The sequence below is a fragment of the Acytostelium subglobosum genome (genome assembly GCF_000787575.1).
Source record: "Acytostelium subglobosum LB1 DNA, scaffold: scaffold30, whole genome shotgun sequence".
Lineage (NCBI taxonomy): Eukaryota > Evosea > Eumycetozoa > Acytosteliales > Acytosteliaceae > Acytostelium > Acytostelium subglobosum.
Genome location: NW_012236503.1, coordinates 109,739 through 127,006, shown reverse-complemented (window position 1 = coordinate 127,006; position 17,268 = coordinate 109,739). Strand labels below are relative to the sequence as shown.

Genomic DNA, 17,268 nt, shown 5'->3' with positions numbered 1-17,268 from the left:
TTGATTGATTGAATGATTGATTGTGATTGAATGTTTGTTTGAATGAATATTGTGTATTATATATATATGAACGTAAAGTTATGTTTGGATACACATACTTGTGTAATAGTATCACAATAATGCTCAGGTCTCAAAAAGATGCTTCTTTGGACCTGGCCCACACAAACTATCTTGCATTGATCACACACTCTTGCAATCAATGTTTACCCCAAACTCAACCACCACACACGCGCACTCCATTCAAATAATTGATCATCCCTGGGCAATCATTATTGTTCAACTTGAGTTGGAGTCAGGATGCTCATAGTTTTAATTGTCAATATCTTATCCAAATGGGTAAGAATAAATAACTTATTTATTATCTATTTGTTTGCATAATATTATGCAATTTTGTATCTTTTCATTTCAATCAATCAATTTGAGATAAAATGTTGGTGACAGGTGATCAATAAAATGACTTATTCGATAGACAGAGTCTATGTAAGTGTGTTCCAACTCCAACTCGTTGGAAAGTATCTATCTAATGATTGGAGCCCATTACCATGCCCAACCCACACACTGGGTGATCAATCACATCATTCAAATTCACACTCACAATCAAATATCTTAATTGAACGATGCAAAGATATGCAGATAGCCCAACAACAGTACCTTGATTGGTATTAAGGTGATGTGCATTGATAAACTACAAGCATATTGTCGTCCACATCATTCAATCATTTATTCAATCAATCAATCAATCATACATATATATACACATAATACATGATGAAGTATATCTTTTACGCATTGATTGTTGTGTCATTGCTTGCATTGACTAATGAAGCCAAACGCTTCAAGGTCGATGTGGACGGTGATTCATATGAACATCAATCAATCAAACATACTACCATACCTTTGCCACTCCGCCAGGTCAAGCTGGACATCAACGAGCATCGCCGCACAGCACGCGCCCACCTCACCGACGAGCAGAAGGCCTTCATAGCGGAGCGCGACCAGTTTGTCAGCGGCATCCTGAACTCAATGTCGTTGCTCGAGAAGATCGGTCAGATGACCCAGATCGACATCAACATATTGTTGGAGCACAACACGGCCACGATCAACCAGACCTACTTGGACCAGGTGACCAATCAGTACAAGATTGGCTCATTCCTCAACTCACCAACGGCCAACGGTGTGATCAACAATGAGATCCACTATATGAATGCCACCAACTGGATTGAGGCCCTGACCATCATTCAGAACTACACCCTCAAGAACAGTCCAAGCAAAGTCCCAATGATCTACGGAATGGACAGTGTTCACGGTGCCAACTACATCCACATGGGTACCATGTTCCCACATGTAAGTTCACTCATTCAATCACTCCATCATCACATGATCACTCCGTCAATTTCATCCAAACACTCAATCAATCACATCACCCCATCAATACATGTTGGAACGATTCCATCACTCAATCAATCATTCCATCTTGCAACAATCACTCACTCGATCGCTCAATCATACATGTTGGAATGATTCCATCACTCACTAACTGACACATAATCAATCAATCTATCACTTTTAGAACACTGGATTGGCAGCAACTTTCAAMCCCATCATTGGCGAGCAAGGCCAATGCTGTCTCAGCAAAGGACTCGTCTGCTGTTGGATTCCACTGGATCTTTGCACCTGTGCTTGGTGTTGGAGTTCAGCCATTGTGGAGCAGGACCTATGAGACTTTTGGCGAAGACCCTTATGTCGCCTCGATAATGGGCGCTGCGTCAGTCACCGGTTTCCAAGGCGGCCAGAACCCATTCACTGGCAGAGTTCTCACACCATACGTCGCCTCATGCATGAAGCACTATCTGGGCTACTCTGACCCTGTCAACGGCAAGGACCGCACACCCGCCTGGATCCCAGAGCGCATGCTCCGTCGCTACTTCCTGCCTTCGTTTGCCGCTGCCGTCGACGCTGGCGCATCATCCGCCATGATCAACTCGGGCGAGGTCAACGGTGTGCCTATGCACGCCAGCGAGAAGTACGTCAACGGTGTGTTGCGTGGCGAGCTGGCCTTTGACGGCCTGATCGTCACCGACTGGCAGGACATTGAGAAGCTGGTCGAGTTCCACCATTTGACCTCGAGCATGGCCGAAGCCATCATCTACGCCCTCAACGCCGGTATCGACATGTCAATGGTGCCGGACGACTTCTCGTTCCCAACCATCCTCTTCCAGCTCGTGCAGGACGGTGTCGTTCCCGAGTCGCGAATCGACGAGTCGGTCACTCGCATCCTCAACCTCAAGTACGCGATCGGTCTGTTCGACGAGCCCTACCCCGACCCCTCCAACCCATACCTCAACACAATTGGCCAGCTTGAGGACCGCGAGCTCGCTGCATCAATCGTCGAGGAGTCGATCACATTGCTGCAGAACCTCAATGAGGCGCTGCCACTCAACCCAAGCGAGATCCAAAACATCTTGGTCACTGGCCCAAGCGCAGACAGCTTGCCCAATCAATGCGGTGGATGGTCAGTTCACTGGCAGGGTCCAGTCAACAACGCAGAGGTGCCATACGGTACCACTGTGTTGGGAGGCATCCAGCAAGCCCTCAATCAAACATCGGCCAAAGTGGTCTACGAGCAAGGCACTCAGTTTGGAGTGATAAATCAAGGAATGATCGACGCTGCCGTCGCCGCTGCCAAGCAAGCCGACGCCGTGGTCGTGGTCATGGGCGAGCAGCCTGAAGCCGAGACCCCGGGCGACATCTACGACCTGTCCATCGACCCGGCCTCCCTGGCCCTGCTCGAGGCCATCGTGTCCAACGTCAACGTGCCAGTCATTCTCGTGTTGTTTGAGGCTCGTCCACGTGTGCTGCCACCTTCACTCGTTGCCAAGATTGACGGAGTACTCATGGGATACTTGCCCGGTCCACAGGCTGGCAAGCCCATCGCCGACATCATCTTTGGTGATGTCAACCCCTCGGGTCGTCTGCCCATCACGTACCCAGCCACCACGGGCGACATCTCGCCCTACTACTACAAGTACTCATTGTACGGCTTCCACGATCCACTGTTTGACTTTGGCACTGGACTGAGCTACACATCATTCACTTACTCCAACCTGGTGGCCAACCTCACCACTGATGGCACCAACACATTCAACGCGACCATTGGCCAGTACGTGGCGATCAATGTCACCGTTACCAACACTGGCAAGATGAGTGGCAAGGACACTGTGCTGTTGTTCTTGAGTGATCTGTACGCATCGGTCACACCAGAGATCCGAATGTTGCGCGGTGTCGACAAGGTTGATCTCAACCCAGGCGATTCCATCAATGTCCAATTCATCCTCGCTCCACTGGACTTCTCATTCATTGGACAAGACAACCGACCCACCATTGAACCCGGTCAATTCACCATTGCCATCGGACAACTCTCAATTGACATCAACCTTATCTAACTAAATAAAATACATTATTGAAGGAGTGAATGAATGGTTTGGACCTCTTGCTTTTGCAAGAATTTGATCAATCCATTTTGAGATGTGTCACTTTGTAATGCGAATGTTTGATGGAGAAGTTGAAGTTGAGAACAAGTTTTTGTTCATGTAAGAGAGACTTGTATCTTAATCAAATGTGATTGATATAGTTTAATGTATATATATATATAATAATAATAACAGATGGAGAAGACTAGTAAATGGTTATATGGCTTTCATTGTAAAGTGATCTTCGGTTATCTAGTTTGCTTGGCTGCACCATTCTATCTATCATGGTATCATAACTCATATAAGAATCCATCTTATTATGGGTGGCAAGGTGTTTATCTAGATTATAATGTATGTATCAATTGTCAATCAATCATTTTCAAAAGTATCTAATCACTTCCAACACTTTATTTGATTGAATCAATGAATGAAGAATGAACTCATACCATATGGAGCACTAAGGAATACCTTCCTACCAACATTATTGGCAATGTCAATATCTGTTATAATCTGGTTTACATTATTTAATGTATTGGCTCTGATTGAAAACAGACATCCAGAGAATGTTGACAAGTTTGATAGGACTTTGAAAGTATTTTGGATACTTGGTACATTGGTCACTGTGTTCCCGACACTGTATTTCGCAGCCACATTCCGATATTTTGGACATCAAGAGGCTTTACATTGTGAATCAAGTATGGTCAAGAATACATATTGCTACTTCTGGATAGAGAGTGATCCTTCACTTCATCGTTTCAGACCATCTGCTGGCTATTGGGTGTGGATGTCTGGTGCTATATTAACAGTGATCTTTAGCTTTGTACCTTGGTATGGTGTCAATCGTCCACCATCAAACCTTGATGTTGAAACCAAATCAACTCTAGATTCAAATCAAGACAGCAGTATCAACATAACTCCTTGTGATGAATATGACCAAGACATTAAATTGTTGCAAAAGACAGAGACCAGTCCACTCCTTTACCCTCAAATTATGGCTTGAGAGACCAACAGTTTGGACCTCCTTTTCATTAAATCTATCAATAGAATAAGCATCTATCGTTCACTTGCTTTTGCAAGCGAGATTCATGTTTGGTCAACTTGGAAAGTGGTGTGAAAGTTCTGATTTGGGGGTGAGTGAAAGTTGGAGATGGTGAAGGAAAGTGATTGTGGTGATTGTGAGGGAAGGTGAAATGGGGAGGGGAGTATGATGACCAAGAAAGACTGTGGCAGGAAGTTTCAAGAACTGACAACATTATCAGCCATCTCAGGTAAAACTGCTGCCGAGGCCAAGCGTCCGTTTGGCGAGGCCATACTGTCCATATCACTGAATGACCTTATCCACGACCTTGCACCAGTGACTACATTGCTCAGCACTCTGCCAAAGCCATACCTTGTAAGTTCCGTTAGTTGTTGTATATCCAGTGTACAATCAATCAATCAATCAATCAATCATACTGACACTTACACATTCATGTCATAGGTTTGGTTCAGATCTGAAAGAGACGGAAGGCAATACAAATACAACATCCGTTTCGTCACAACCAACGATCTTAGTTGTTGTGTAAAGTTGCTCGGGATGTATGACATATTCAGTGGCAACAGCATCATAAAGTGCTACAGGTGCATGTGCACTAGGAGGACTGTTGGATATGTTGGTTCTGGCATAGACTTCTACAAGAGAGATATGGTCAAAGACAAAGTATCTAGATTTGACTGAGGGCCAAGTTAGCAGTCAAGAGAAGAAGGCAGTACAGCGCCAAGGATTCGCACATCGTCCAATCTATGGTGTTGCCTTTGAGCTTGATCAGTACATACCAGACCTCATGATACCAGGCTCGATCAAGAAGTTATTCAAGCTCTTCATCAAGTATCTTGTGGACAGTAGGTCCATGGCATTAGACAATGTTGACCATCAGGATCTGGACGAGGAACACGATGATGAGGACGATGATTATGTTGACGAGTACGAAGATGACGACGATTATGTTGACCAGGACAACGAGAACAATGATGATGACAATTTTTCCATGACCAGCAGTGATGAGGAAGATATCCAGGACAATGAGGTCGACGATGATGAGATAGAGAGACACTCCCTGTCGATCGACAGCATGCGCACCGCCTTGGATGTGGGCAATCACTCTGGCGCCTTGGTCGAGGTCGACAATGTCCTGTCCAACTCAATGAGGACAATCGAGAGCGTCTTGCTCAAGCGATGCAACCTAAAGATGAAGCCAGAGGGTACTGTTTGGACGAGACGTGGCAAATCAGTACCAATGCCTGCACAGTATCGATTCAGTCAAGCCAAGCCTACCTTTCATCAATGTCTCCAATTGCTTGCAGTCATGGTCAGGAGGGAAGATGGACTCACAGATCTCATTGAAGATGAAACTGAGAGAGTAAGACAATCGTCAGGCTCCAAGTGAGTGATTGATTGAGTGCATTAACTAATACTATCATCAACAACAACAACAAAAAGGCCAATGTAGTTAGACTCTGGGAGATGATATACAAGTTGGTTATCTTGCTACTCGATCACACCATTGTCATCAAGTCCTATCAATGGAGAGTGTTGTGTGAGAGGTTTGGCAGATTGCTAATCAATATTTACAACATTGAACCTACCTCTTATCTTCACATCTTCATACATCATTCTGGCGAATATATGGAGCTGTACGGCTGCTTAATGATGTTGTGTAACATTGCATCTGAAGGTAAGCCATGTGTTAGTACTATCACTATTCATTCAATGCTCTGCGACCATTGTGGACTAATTGTTAACCCAAACCTTACAGCCAAGCATGGTTCCAACAACACAGCCATTAAGGCATCCAACAAACAGAGACGACCTGGACAGATATGCAAGCAACAGGTGACCAGGGATATGATCATGACCAAGCTCATTGAGATCTATCGAAAGGATGGAGTAGCACTTGCCAGCTATGTGAGCCACTCGAGGAAGTTCTATGAGGACAACTACAACAAACACATCAAGGGCCATATCAACAACTACATGGCCGACGTTGCCTTCCGATCTACATTTGGCCTGGAGCCTGACGACTTGTCTCATCCACCACGCCCAACTGCCTTCAAGTTGAATCAGATGGTAACGGCAATGACCAACGAAGAAGGCGACGATTATAAGAGCTGGTGGCCTGGTGAGGTTGTTGGCTATGACCCTGAGAATGTGACCTATGACATTCGATTCTGGTTTGTATTATAGTCCGACATCATGTAGAGAGAGAGACAACATACACTAACACATACACTCCAATCAATGATCACAGTGTCAAAGGTCAAAGGAGGACATATCTATTTCAGACAGGAAATGACTATGTTATTGATAAAGGCATTTCCGAGGCGAACATCATAGAGCACATCATTCAAGAGTGTCAATCAATCAATAGTAGCCAAGTAAGAGATGGTCTTGTCTGTCTATTCCACGTACCTAAAGTCAAACACTACTATCGATCGACGCTACACTTGAATACTGTCGGTGGGAAGCAAAGACTGACGGCCAAGGTGATGGATGGCAAGTATGCCAACAAGAGCTATCCTGCTGCCGACGATTTCAAACTATAATAAAGATCAATCACTGTGCACCCTCCTCTCGTGCTTCCTCATCAAGTGCCGCGAGATCAACTTGCCGCAGACAGCGTATGGTATCCTCTCGGTGTTGTAGGCCTTGATCTCCTCTTTGAACACCTCGTAGTAACGTTGCATGTATGACTTGTGGTTGTTATTGTTGTTGTTGTTGTTGTCGATAGTCTGTACGTCCATAATAATGGAAGTACAGATTATATTACTATGGTCGGCTTAGATCACATTCTAAGAAATCTTTGTCAGTTAGCTCGGACATTAACCTATTTATTGGTTCAATCACCGGTGATAGACAATAGTTTCGTATTCAGATGGAATGGTGATATATCTTCCAACCGATTATTAATCTTGGCTATTGTTTGTTTGAGATAATCGAATTGTCTGTCCAGAGCGTTCATATAATCAATTGCCCTCTGAGTAATACGGAATTTGTCAATGAGGTGCTTCTGTCTGTTCCTCTCAACCACGGTTGCATTGTAGCCTGGATCCTTCACTCCTTTCAGAATATGTTTGATATCCGGGATAGTGTCCGATTGCCATTGGGTCCCTCCCATATCGTCTGATCAGCTCTTCCATATCCAGTAATCTATATTTTAAACTCCCCAACTGGCTTGAGCATGTTGTTGACGATGGCATTGGGACAGTAGCCCTCGTATCTGAGGTCGCCACACTCCTTGCCCAACTTGGGTAATCAAGTGATTTCTTGCCTGTCTTCTCTGTCCATGGCTTGGTCGAGACGAATCCATCGGTTTGCACACGCTTGATGCAGTCAATGTCGTCCTTACTTTACTTTGTACTCCTCGTAGTATTGTTGCATGTATGTCTTCTTGTTGTTGTTGTTGTTGTTGTTGCCCCTACTGTCTATTGTCTGTACGTCCATAATGATGGATGTAGAGATTATAATGTTGGTGACAAGCCATATTTCTTGTAGATGGCAAACAGCTCGACAATAATATTGTTAAGTTTATCCTTGTATTGGTTCCTCTCCTTCTGCAATGTCGCCAGTTCTTCTCGATGATCAACCAATACACAGTTATACAATCGCTTCAACTGTCTCAATGCTTTTGCTGGGTCCTTCTTGTTCAGGTACCGAAAGACATAAGGACCCTTGTCCTCGTCATCAGAGTCTATGTCGTCAGGATCATCGAACGACTCATTGTCAGACTCCAATGATATTACATCGTCGAGAAGTTCTTCAGTCGGTTTCGTCGTTGCTGCCATTATATATATTAGCCCATATTTCAAACTCTCCTACTGGCTTGGTCATGTTCTTGACAATGACATCGGGACAATAGCCCTCATATCGCAGGTCGCCACACTCCTTGCCCAACTTGGGGTATTCCAATGATCGCTTGAGCCGCTTGCCAGTCCATGGCTTGGTCGAGACGAATCCATCGGTGTGCACGCGCTTGATGCAGTCAATGTCGTCCTTTATTATCGTTCCAATCATCTTGCGACCACGAGAGATGATGAATGGCATGATGCGAGCGAATGGCGTGTCGAACATGTCGGTGTTGCATGCTGATTTGATCATCGCGCTTCCATTGGCTGTTGGAGTGATGCGATCGATTGAGTAGTCCTCGTCCAGGTTGATATCAATGTGCTTGATCGTTCTCTGTCCATCGCTGGTCTCTATCACCTCTGCGTCGCACTCCATGTTGGCGCATTGCTTGGTCTTGTTGCGCTTGGAGAGAGCGCCCCAGAGACGTTGATAGAGACACTTGCATAACTCCTCTAGTCTAGATTTGGGTTCACAAGCATCTATCCAGCCGAGAACCTGATCGATGTACTTGCCAAATAGATCGGAGCCAAACTTCCTGCAGCTGCTGTCGTATATGAGCGCATTGGCCTTGCTGCCAGTCTTGAGATTGAATGTCAGTCCTAGCTCCTTGGCAAAGATGAGGTCATAGTGAGTGTAGTAATCGTTCTTGTTGTGCTTGAAGGCGCCATGAGTACCATTGATCGTTGCGCGATAGATACCGAATGGAATGGTTCTCATTGCGCTGAGCTCCTCGTCGGTCAGATGCTGGAACTCGCCGCACTTGATTGGGATCATGAAGCCACTGCTCCTCAAGATGGAGGCATACATCCTAGCGACGTCATACTTGTAGAGAGCTCCTATATGTTGAATTGCCATCATCAATGGGCCATAGGCTGACTTCTTTATCCACTCTCCATCTGACCGATAGGCTCTGGTTTGACAGTCTTGTTGTACGAGAGGAACAGTTTGATCGCTGCTTTGTTGATGTTCTGTCCAGTTGTGTACATGTCGATGACGCCGTTAGTGTGTTCCTTGAGCATGTCAGCGTCGGCCTTGAACGAGTCCAATGTCTCCTCCAGGGTCATGCCCGAGAGGATACGGATGTACTCGCACTTGTCTTGGTACTTGCGCCTTTTCTTGTCGATAAACTGTTGCAATGTGATGGTGCTGTACTCGTCGTCATCGTAGAGCTGGACCCGATCGCCCTTGAGATACTTGAATACGATTGGCTTGATGTAGACGTCCCTCTCGTTGTATCGCGTGTATCTGATGCCCTTGCCTGCATAGGTGCCTTCCTTGTCTAGTTTGTAATGACCATTTGTTAGTATCAGGTTGACCTCTCTGGTTGCTCTCGAGGCAGAGGCATAGCAATGATCACCTTTGACGTTGATTCTGATGTTGAGTCTGTCCTCGAGTTCTGGGATCCGCTTGATCGAGACCTTCTGATCGACATTGAGTTTTAGGTCCTTCTTGAGCTGTGATGGCTTGCCGTAGTGCTCTGTCACCTGGTCTGGGTAGGCATCGTGGAGGCAATGGTAAAGGCAGTTATTCCATTTACCGTCGCAGCCGCCTGCCTTGCCCTTTGCTTGATGTACGTAGATGTAGAACGATTTGAATGTGTCAGGCTCGGCGATCGGCGCACCATCATACTCGTGAGGATCAAACATGATGATCGGCTCGCCTACCTTGGTGAACTTGCCCGATCGATACTGATGGTTGCCGTAGTCGAGCACGACCTCTATCCTTGCGTTGGCGCCGTATCGTTGGAGCGTGTTGCTGTCTCGCTGCGCGATTCGTTCGATGTCTGCTTTGGTGTAGTTGCCAGTGAGCTTGATCTCAGTCACGCCCGTCTTCTTCAGTCTGCCGCCAATGTCTCTTGTTGATCTACTCATTCTATATATTAACACTGAGATGTTAATTTATATCACTTTGAACCTATTTGTTTGCCATCAACTGCTTGTGGATGTAGCCTTGCTTGTGTCGATTGAGATTGGTGCGACCGACTTCGAAGCCGCATTCACATCTTACCTTTTGTTTGATGTATGCTTTGTGACGCTCTCTGAACTCCGTGTTCTCGTCCCAATAGTACTCTTTGAATAATGACATGTTATATCTGTTAGAGATAAATTGTTTAATTAGATATAATTAATTTATTTACCAATTTTGGCGCGCTGATAATCTTCACCACACTCACAATGCTCAGACCTTTCATAATTCTCACTTAAACATCACTACAACCACTATCCCTCACATTATTATATCCTCACTCTACTCTATTCCAACCATTTGTACATAATTCTCTTTACATACATGAACGAACTCGTCTTCGGTGCTCTTCGAGCATTACCTGCCTATCAGAATGGCACTCTTGCTCAGCGCGCAGCTCTCGTGTCTCTCGTCATGAGGTCATCACGATTGGCCGAACTCAACCTACTTGCATCAAATGGTCTTCCATTTGATGAGGTTCTTCAAGAGGTACTCACCGCCCCAACTCAAGATCGTAAGTACAAACAACATCGGCGCAATGTCTTCATTCAATTCTTCAGAGGGATGCTATAGTGTAAAGAATACTAACACGAAACATCTCCAAGAGATCATGAACTACCTAAAGCGACTTCATCCCGATGTCTATGACCAATTCCTTCAGACTCAGGGAGGTGACCATTCGGGTGCCTCCCAGAGTTTTCTATGGCTCTGCGAACACCTTGGTGGGCTCCAAATCAAATGATAAGCGTCAGAGATTGGATGACAACAACAACAACAACAACAACAATGAGCCCTACGTGAGGATACCAAGTGAGCTCAGCGGACCAGCTATAAGAACTGTACTGGCCTGGTTGAGAAGTAGAGAACAGGCTCAACAACATGAGCAACAACATGAGCACCAACAGGCTCAACACCAGGAGCAACAACATGAGCACCAACATGAGCATCAACATGAGCAACAACATGAGCAACAACAGGCTCAACAACATGAGCACCAACAGGCTCAACAACAGGCTCAACAACATGAGCATCAACATGAGCAACAACATGAGCATCAACATGAGCAACAACATGAGCATCAACATGAGCAACAGCATGAGCAACAACAACATCAAGGAAACCACCTCGGCCAATGGTTAAATCCACTCGCGCCATTGGTTCAAGCAGCCCAACTTTTTGCTCCAGCTCCTGCATGCACTGGTTGCTTCTGCATTGGCTGGGTCGAACCTGGTGTAGGAACAGGAATGAGTGTTGCAGACAAATGTGCTCGCTGCAGACACATTAGGGCTCGCCATCCCAATGCACCACCCCATCCATTGCAAGCTCAAGCTCAAGCTCAAGCTCCTGCTCAAGCTCAAGCTCAAGTTCAAGCTCAAGCTCAAGGTCCTGCACAAGCTCCCGCTGGAGGAGGAAGAGGGAGAGGAAGAGGAAGAGGGAGAGGAAGAGGAAGAGGGAGAGGAAGAGGAAGAGGGAGAGGAAGAGGAAGAGGAAGGGGTGGATAATAAATATATTCCCCAACCAAGGCAAACACTTCCCCAACCCATCACTTTTGGTGATCAGTGTGTGAACTATCGGAAGTACGTGCTGACCAACGTGCTGAGTACTCTCCTGGTAACTCTCTTGTGCGTGCAAACTGTTACAGCGCTAACAGGTATCGAAAGTAGAATAATAGTAGAATTACAAAAATGACCTTCTTTAATTAGGATTAATTTAATTCTATTATTTTGAACTTCTAAACTCTATTCTACTATAATTCTACATTGATTAGACAGATACTCTTTTTCCATCGTGCTCACTGCTATGGCGGTGACAGGTACTGAAAGTAGAATTGTAGTAGAATTAGGAAAATTACCTCCTCAATTTAGGATTAATTATTATTATTATTTTGAACTTTAAAACTTTATTTCTACTACAATTGTTGATACAGATACCTTTTTTAATTACTTTGAAGTATATAAAACTATAAAGAGAAGAATCTTGAAGTATGAAATGAAGCAGCGCCAGCTGCGGAATGTTGCAAAGCCAGCGGCGATGAGTTATCCACACACAAACTGTCAATCAAGCTATGAAAAGAGTCAATATTGCTTCTTTTGGACAGACAATGATCCTGCCAATCATCCATTCGCTCCTACCGAATTATATTGGCTATGGGTGGCTGGTTCGGTAATTGGTGCACTCAGAACTGTTCTACGATGGTTTTATCTCAAACGCCATCCCCAGCACTCTAACAATAATATGGATCCAACCCAAGAATCACTCAATCAAAATGAAGATCCGATCTGTTTAACTACAGGAGTCGATGAGGAGTACCACAACTTGACTGAGGAGATTGAGATGAGTCCTCTCCTTCACAGTAATCTACAATTGGATACCAACATCAATGATAATGCAGTACACCCAATTGAGGATGTCTAGAGATGTAGTTATTTACTCAATCACTCTGTTACTCCATTCCCAAATATGATATAATGATTTCAGACACCAATTAATTAATAAATAGTAATGATTGGATCTATTCCAAAACTACCTAGTTGACTAGAATATAAGCCCGGGCTTTTATTAATTAAGTGTGAAGTTGATTGATTGAGTGAAGTTTCGTGATAAAAGTTTGAGTTGTTAGTTGTATCAATTCATTTGATCAATTAATCAATCAATCAATCAGTTATATATATCAATCAATTTTATCTCAACACACCAACGGCCAATGTTGTGATCAACAATGTGATCCTCTAAATGAATGCTACCAACTGGATAGAAGCTCTGACCATGCCCTCAAGATCAGTCAAACATCGTCCCAATGATCTAAGGAATGGACTTTGTTCACGGTGCCAACTACATCTACATGGGTACCATGCTCCCTCATGTATGTTCACTCATTCAATCTCTCCATCACATGATCACTCTGTCCATCACTTCATCCAATCACTCAATCAATCATTGATTGTGAATGGGTTAGTTGTTAGTGAGACCCCTACGTCGCCTCGATAATGGTGCTGCTTCAGTTACAGATTTGGGACCATATGCATGGGCACACCTCGCCCGTGTTGATCTTGGCGAAGGACTCACCGGTGTCGACGGCAGCAGCAAACGATGGCAGGGAAGTTGCGGTGGATCATGAGCTGTTGGTCCAGGAGGGCGTGCGGTCCGCTTGCTACCCCCAGTGTGGCTGGCCAGTTGGCCTTTTACGTGGCAGGACATTGAGATGCGCTCAACGCCGGCTTTGACATGTCGATGGTGCCCGACGACTTTTCGTTCCTGACCATCCTCCTGCAGCTCGTGCAGGAAGGAGTCGTTCCCGAGTCGCGTATCGACGAGTCGGTCACTCGCATCCTCGACCTTAAGTACGCGATCGGCCTGGTCGCCACTCCCTACCCCAACTCCACCGACCCATACCTCAACAACAATGAAGGACCGCGAGCTTGCTGCATCAATCGTAGAGGAGTCGATCACAATGTTGCAGAACCTCAACCCAAGCGAGATACAAACATCTTGGTCTCAGGGCTCAAGCGCAGACAGATTGCCCAATCAATGTGGATGGTCCGTTCACTGGTAGGGCCCAGTCAACAACTCCATTCGGCACAACGTTGGGAGGCATCCAGCAGGCCCTAATCAGTCAAAGTGGTCTACGAGCATGGCACTAAATTTGGCGTGATTAATCAAGAATAAAAGTTGTCAGCAAGCAAGCCGACCTTGACGCTGAGTCCTGGTGATGGGCGAGCCTGAAGCCGTGACGACCCCGGGCCCATGAGCACACCGTCAATCATCGCAACGTGGATAATCCTCAAACAACACGATGGCCTCGAGGAGTGCCGGTGTGGCCGGATCGAAGGACAGGTCGTAGATGTCGCCCGAGATACACGACGTTCACCTACTCCAACCTTGTGGCCAACCTCCCCACTGATGGCACCAACACATTCAACGCGACCATTGAGAATGATCCTTCATCTTAAATCCTGGAGAATATGAAGATGACCCTAAAATGATTAGAAAGCTAGAGACCAGTCATCTCCTTCACCATCAAAATATGATGAACAACTTCATCATTGATAATCTATAGACTAACTAGTTTTACTTGGACAAAAAAAGAGAGGACAGATATCTATCACTGATTGACTTTCTCTATTAATCCAAACTTGTAAAAAACTCAATCAATAAATAATACAATCCAACACATTAGTATCCTTGTAGATAACTACTAGATCGTCTATCAACAACCATTCACTTGCAAATTAAATAATTAATCAATATATATATATATTTATACTAATAATTATAATCATACTTAATAATAATTATAATAATAATAAAAATAATACTAATAGAAGTGAAGAAACCCAATTATAATTTTCTTTTGGTCACTATAATTAATAATTTTGCTTTCTTAATTGTAACATTTTTCCTTCCTTGGTATGAAACTCCATGGAGTCCAACATACTATACTGGTTATTATGGATGGTATGGAGTATATATAACAAATAATGACAATGTAGGTTCTCAATGAATTAAATACCACAATCTTTTGATACTTTTCATAATACTTATACTACTCCCACCTATTTCTTAACTTGATTTAATCAATACATATGTATTTATTAATTAATTATCAAAGGAGGAATTCATACCTTATAATGAACTTAAATATACATTTACACCAACACTGGTGGCCATGTCACTCTGTATGGTCAACTGGTTCCTATTACTTATAGCGTTGATAGTTGTGAAATTTGGAGAATCAGAGTTGGCCCATAGCTTTGATAGACCGTTAAAGGTTTGGTGGACATTTGGTACTTTGTTGACGTTGTTTCCCACTGTCTATTTCCCCTCAATCAAACACTTTGCTCATTTGGAAGCTATAAACTGTCAATCAAGTTATGAAAGGAGTCAATATTGCTACTTTTGGACAGACAATGATCCCGCCGATCAAAAATTCAATCCTTCCGTCTTATATTGGCTTTGGGTTGGTGGATCAATATGGTGTGCACTCTTCTCTTTCTACCTTGGATTGTATTCTGCCAACCCTCAAACAATGATTTGGAAACCCAAGAATCACTCTATCAAAAACAAGATAATATCTGTTTAACAACTAAAGTGGATCAGGAATACCACAACATGACCGAGGAGATAGAGGTCAAGCCCATCCATTACTATCATCAAAAATTGGATAACAACATCATCATTGATTCTAGATACACAAATGACTTTGGAGGACCAGATGTCTAGATTTGTCGAGAAAATTCAATCAATGACTCAATCACTCAATCAAGTGATTATTCAATTTCATATATATATAAATACATATAAATTTTATCTTTGGAACTATTCCAATTACATACTATTTCACAGTTGAAAATAAAAGCCCGGGCAATTTGTAATTATTGCGTGTGTGTGGTTGTTTGCGAAACACGATAATGAGCAGAGTTCACCATGATGCTTTCTGAATTAGTGTGTGATTTTTGGGTTTTTCATCAACTCCTACTATCTCTCACTCATTAATTGGCAACAAAGTCACGTCTTCATTCATAACCTTAACCATACTTATATAACTTAAAGTGTAAATATCACATATTCATATATAACATACATATGAAGATATATACAGATGTTGCGATTGATAATTGTTGATGACGACGATGATGATGATGATGTTATTGATGATTATCAACAAACACACAACATGTGATCAAGATTGATACTAACTGATTGATTCGTAGACTATCAAATATAATAATATAGAATGAGTGCTAGATTCGTCATTGCTTTCAAGCAGATCTTTGTCTCTGAGGTCCCACCCGTCATGCAGGGAGCCCGCACAATCCCATCAAACGCCTCAAGAGTCATCGGTATGTCTCAATCATTCATTCATTCATTCGCATCACATCAATCATCAGCAGCGTAGAAACAACAACAGCAGCAACAGCAACAGATATACAGGTGATTCATTCATTCACATCAATGAGGAAACAGAATGATCATCAACCTTGACATTGTTCAACACACAAGTCGAGCGAGGATATATTGAAGAACAACAACAATGATGAGACATTCAAGTTTGATGATGATGATAATGTAACTAACATCACTCAATCAACAATCAATCAATCAATATTCGATCGAACATATTGATCAACAAAACAGAGTTCTTCAACCCATTCACCAACGACCCAACCTCAAAGTTCATTAACTACGCTGCTATGTTTGCCACTTTCTACGGATTGAAGTGCGCATTGGAGCCACATCACGATCATCAGGATGTCATCTACCCATACATGAAGACCAAGAGAACCAAGACCTTGGCTCATCTCTTCAACAAGACTGAGTAAATTCATTTCATGTCATGATAATACAGCAGCAGCAAGCAGCAACAACAACAGCAACAATAACAATAACATCATAATAATCAAATCATAATATCAAATACCCCTTTGTTGTTGCAAAGGCAGCAGCCAGTATCGAGATAGTTCACTTCATGTACTGATAGGCCCAACACTTCACATCACATCCATCATCACCATCGACAATACTTTTGTTGGATTCATTCAATCAGCATTTATCATATAATGTTAATATTAATAAATCCAACAAAAACAAGAACATATAATATATACAAATAATAATAACATTATGTACATGTACTTGTACAAATAACCTTCTATTCTTATGGTAGTATATGTTACCAAGCAACGCCAACATGTCCTCAACATAGGCTGGATGTAGAACAATACATGGATGGACATGAACTGATCAAAGACCACAGATTCCAAATCAGGACAGTGATGACAAACAAAAAACTAAAACACGCACACACTTCATCGTTTTCGACCTGAAGACCTACTTGACGACCTTTATTCATGAGGTGTGTGGCTTTGGGGAGACTTTTACCCAGGGCTTGCACTCAGTGATCGGTTCGCACCGAGTAATGGGCCGGTATGCCCTCCCCATTCCCACCCAGTT

At 43.6% G+C, this 17,268-nt stretch overlaps 10 protein-coding genes across 10 annotated transcripts; 6 read left to right on the top strand and 4 right to left on the bottom strand.

The window, feature by feature from the left end:
* Positions 1-765: 765 nt before the first annotated feature.
* On the top strand, positions 766-3,443 carry SAMD00019534_110360 (hypothetical protein; the record flags this gene model as incomplete). Its single annotated transcript, XM_012893689.1, has 2 exons — positions 766-1,344; positions 1,617-3,443. The coding sequence occupies 2 exons, from the start codon at positions 766-768 to the stop codon at positions 3,441-3,443; spliced, it is 2,406 nt and encodes an 801-aa protein (XP_012749143.1).
* Positions 3,444-4,674: 1,231 nt separating this feature from the next.
* On the top strand, positions 4,675-5,187 carry SAMD00019534_110350 (hypothetical protein; the record flags this gene model as incomplete). Its single annotated transcript, XM_012893688.1, has 2 exons — positions 4,675-4,863; positions 4,951-5,187. The coding sequence occupies 2 exons, from the start codon at positions 4,675-4,677 to the stop codon at positions 5,185-5,187; spliced, it is 426 nt and encodes a 141-aa protein (XP_012749142.1).
* Positions 5,188-5,293: 106 nt separating this feature from the next.
* Positions 5,294-6,693, top strand: SAMD00019534_110340 (hypothetical protein; the record flags this gene model as incomplete). Its single annotated transcript, XM_012893687.1, has 3 exons — positions 5,294-5,869; positions 5,950-6,184; positions 6,266-6,693. 3 exons carry the CDS (start codon positions 5,294-5,296, stop codon positions 6,691-6,693), a joined length of 1,239 nt encoding a protein of 412 aa, XP_012749141.1.
* A 365-nt stretch (positions 6,694-7,058) lies between these two features.
* SAMD00019534_110330 (hypothetical protein) lies at positions 7,059-7,250 on the bottom strand (the record flags this gene model as incomplete). Its single annotated transcript, XM_012893686.1, has 1 exon — positions 7,059-7,250. The coding sequence occupies one exon, from the start codon at positions 7,248-7,250 to the stop codon at positions 7,059-7,061; it is 192 nt and encodes a 63-aa protein (XP_012749140.1).
* A 717-nt stretch (positions 7,251-7,967) lies between these two features.
* Positions 7,968-8,291, bottom strand: SAMD00019534_110320 (hypothetical protein; the record flags this gene model as incomplete). Its single annotated transcript, XM_012893685.1, has 1 exon — positions 7,968-8,291. One exon carries the CDS (start codon positions 8,289-8,291, stop codon positions 7,968-7,970), a length of 324 nt encoding a protein of 107 aa, XP_012749139.1.
* Positions 8,266-9,207, bottom strand: SAMD00019534_110310 (hypothetical protein; the record flags this gene model as incomplete). The annotated part of the gene is made up of 1 exon (XM_012893684.1): positions 8,266-9,207. One exon carries the CDS (start codon positions 9,205-9,207, stop codon positions 8,266-8,268), a length of 942 nt encoding a protein of 313 aa, XP_012749138.1.
* A 26-nt stretch (positions 9,208-9,233) lies between these two features.
* SAMD00019534_110300 (hypothetical protein) lies at positions 9,234-10,223 on the bottom strand (the record flags this gene model as incomplete). Its single annotated transcript, XM_012893683.1, has 1 exon — positions 9,234-10,223. The coding sequence occupies one exon, from the start codon at positions 10,221-10,223 to the stop codon at positions 9,234-9,236; it is 990 nt and encodes a 329-aa protein (XP_012749137.1).
* Positions 10,224-10,955: 732 nt separating this feature from the next.
* On the top strand, positions 10,956-12,137 carry SAMD00019534_110290 (hypothetical protein; the record flags this gene model as incomplete). The annotated part of the gene is made up of 3 exons (XM_012893682.1): positions 10,956-11,549; positions 11,641-11,894; positions 12,086-12,137. The coding sequence occupies 3 exons, from the start codon at positions 10,956-10,958 to the stop codon at positions 12,135-12,137; spliced, it is 900 nt and encodes a 299-aa protein (XP_012749136.1).
* A 913-nt stretch (positions 12,138-13,050) lies between these two features.
* SAMD00019534_110280 (hypothetical protein) lies at positions 13,051-14,283 on the top strand (the record flags this gene model as incomplete). Its single annotated transcript, XM_012893681.1, has 2 exons — positions 13,051-13,302; positions 14,062-14,283. 2 exons carry the CDS (start codon positions 13,051-13,053, stop codon positions 14,281-14,283), a joined length of 474 nt encoding a protein of 157 aa, XP_012749135.1.
* A 1,768-nt stretch (positions 14,284-16,051) lies between these two features.
* Positions 16,052-16,637, top strand: SAMD00019534_110270 (hypothetical protein; the record flags this gene model as incomplete). Its single annotated transcript, XM_012893680.1, has 2 exons — positions 16,052-16,157; positions 16,453-16,637. The coding sequence occupies 2 exons, from the start codon at positions 16,052-16,054 to the stop codon at positions 16,635-16,637; spliced, it is 291 nt and encodes a 96-aa protein (XP_012749134.1).
* Between the last annotated feature and the right edge of the window lie 631 nt (positions 16,638-17,268).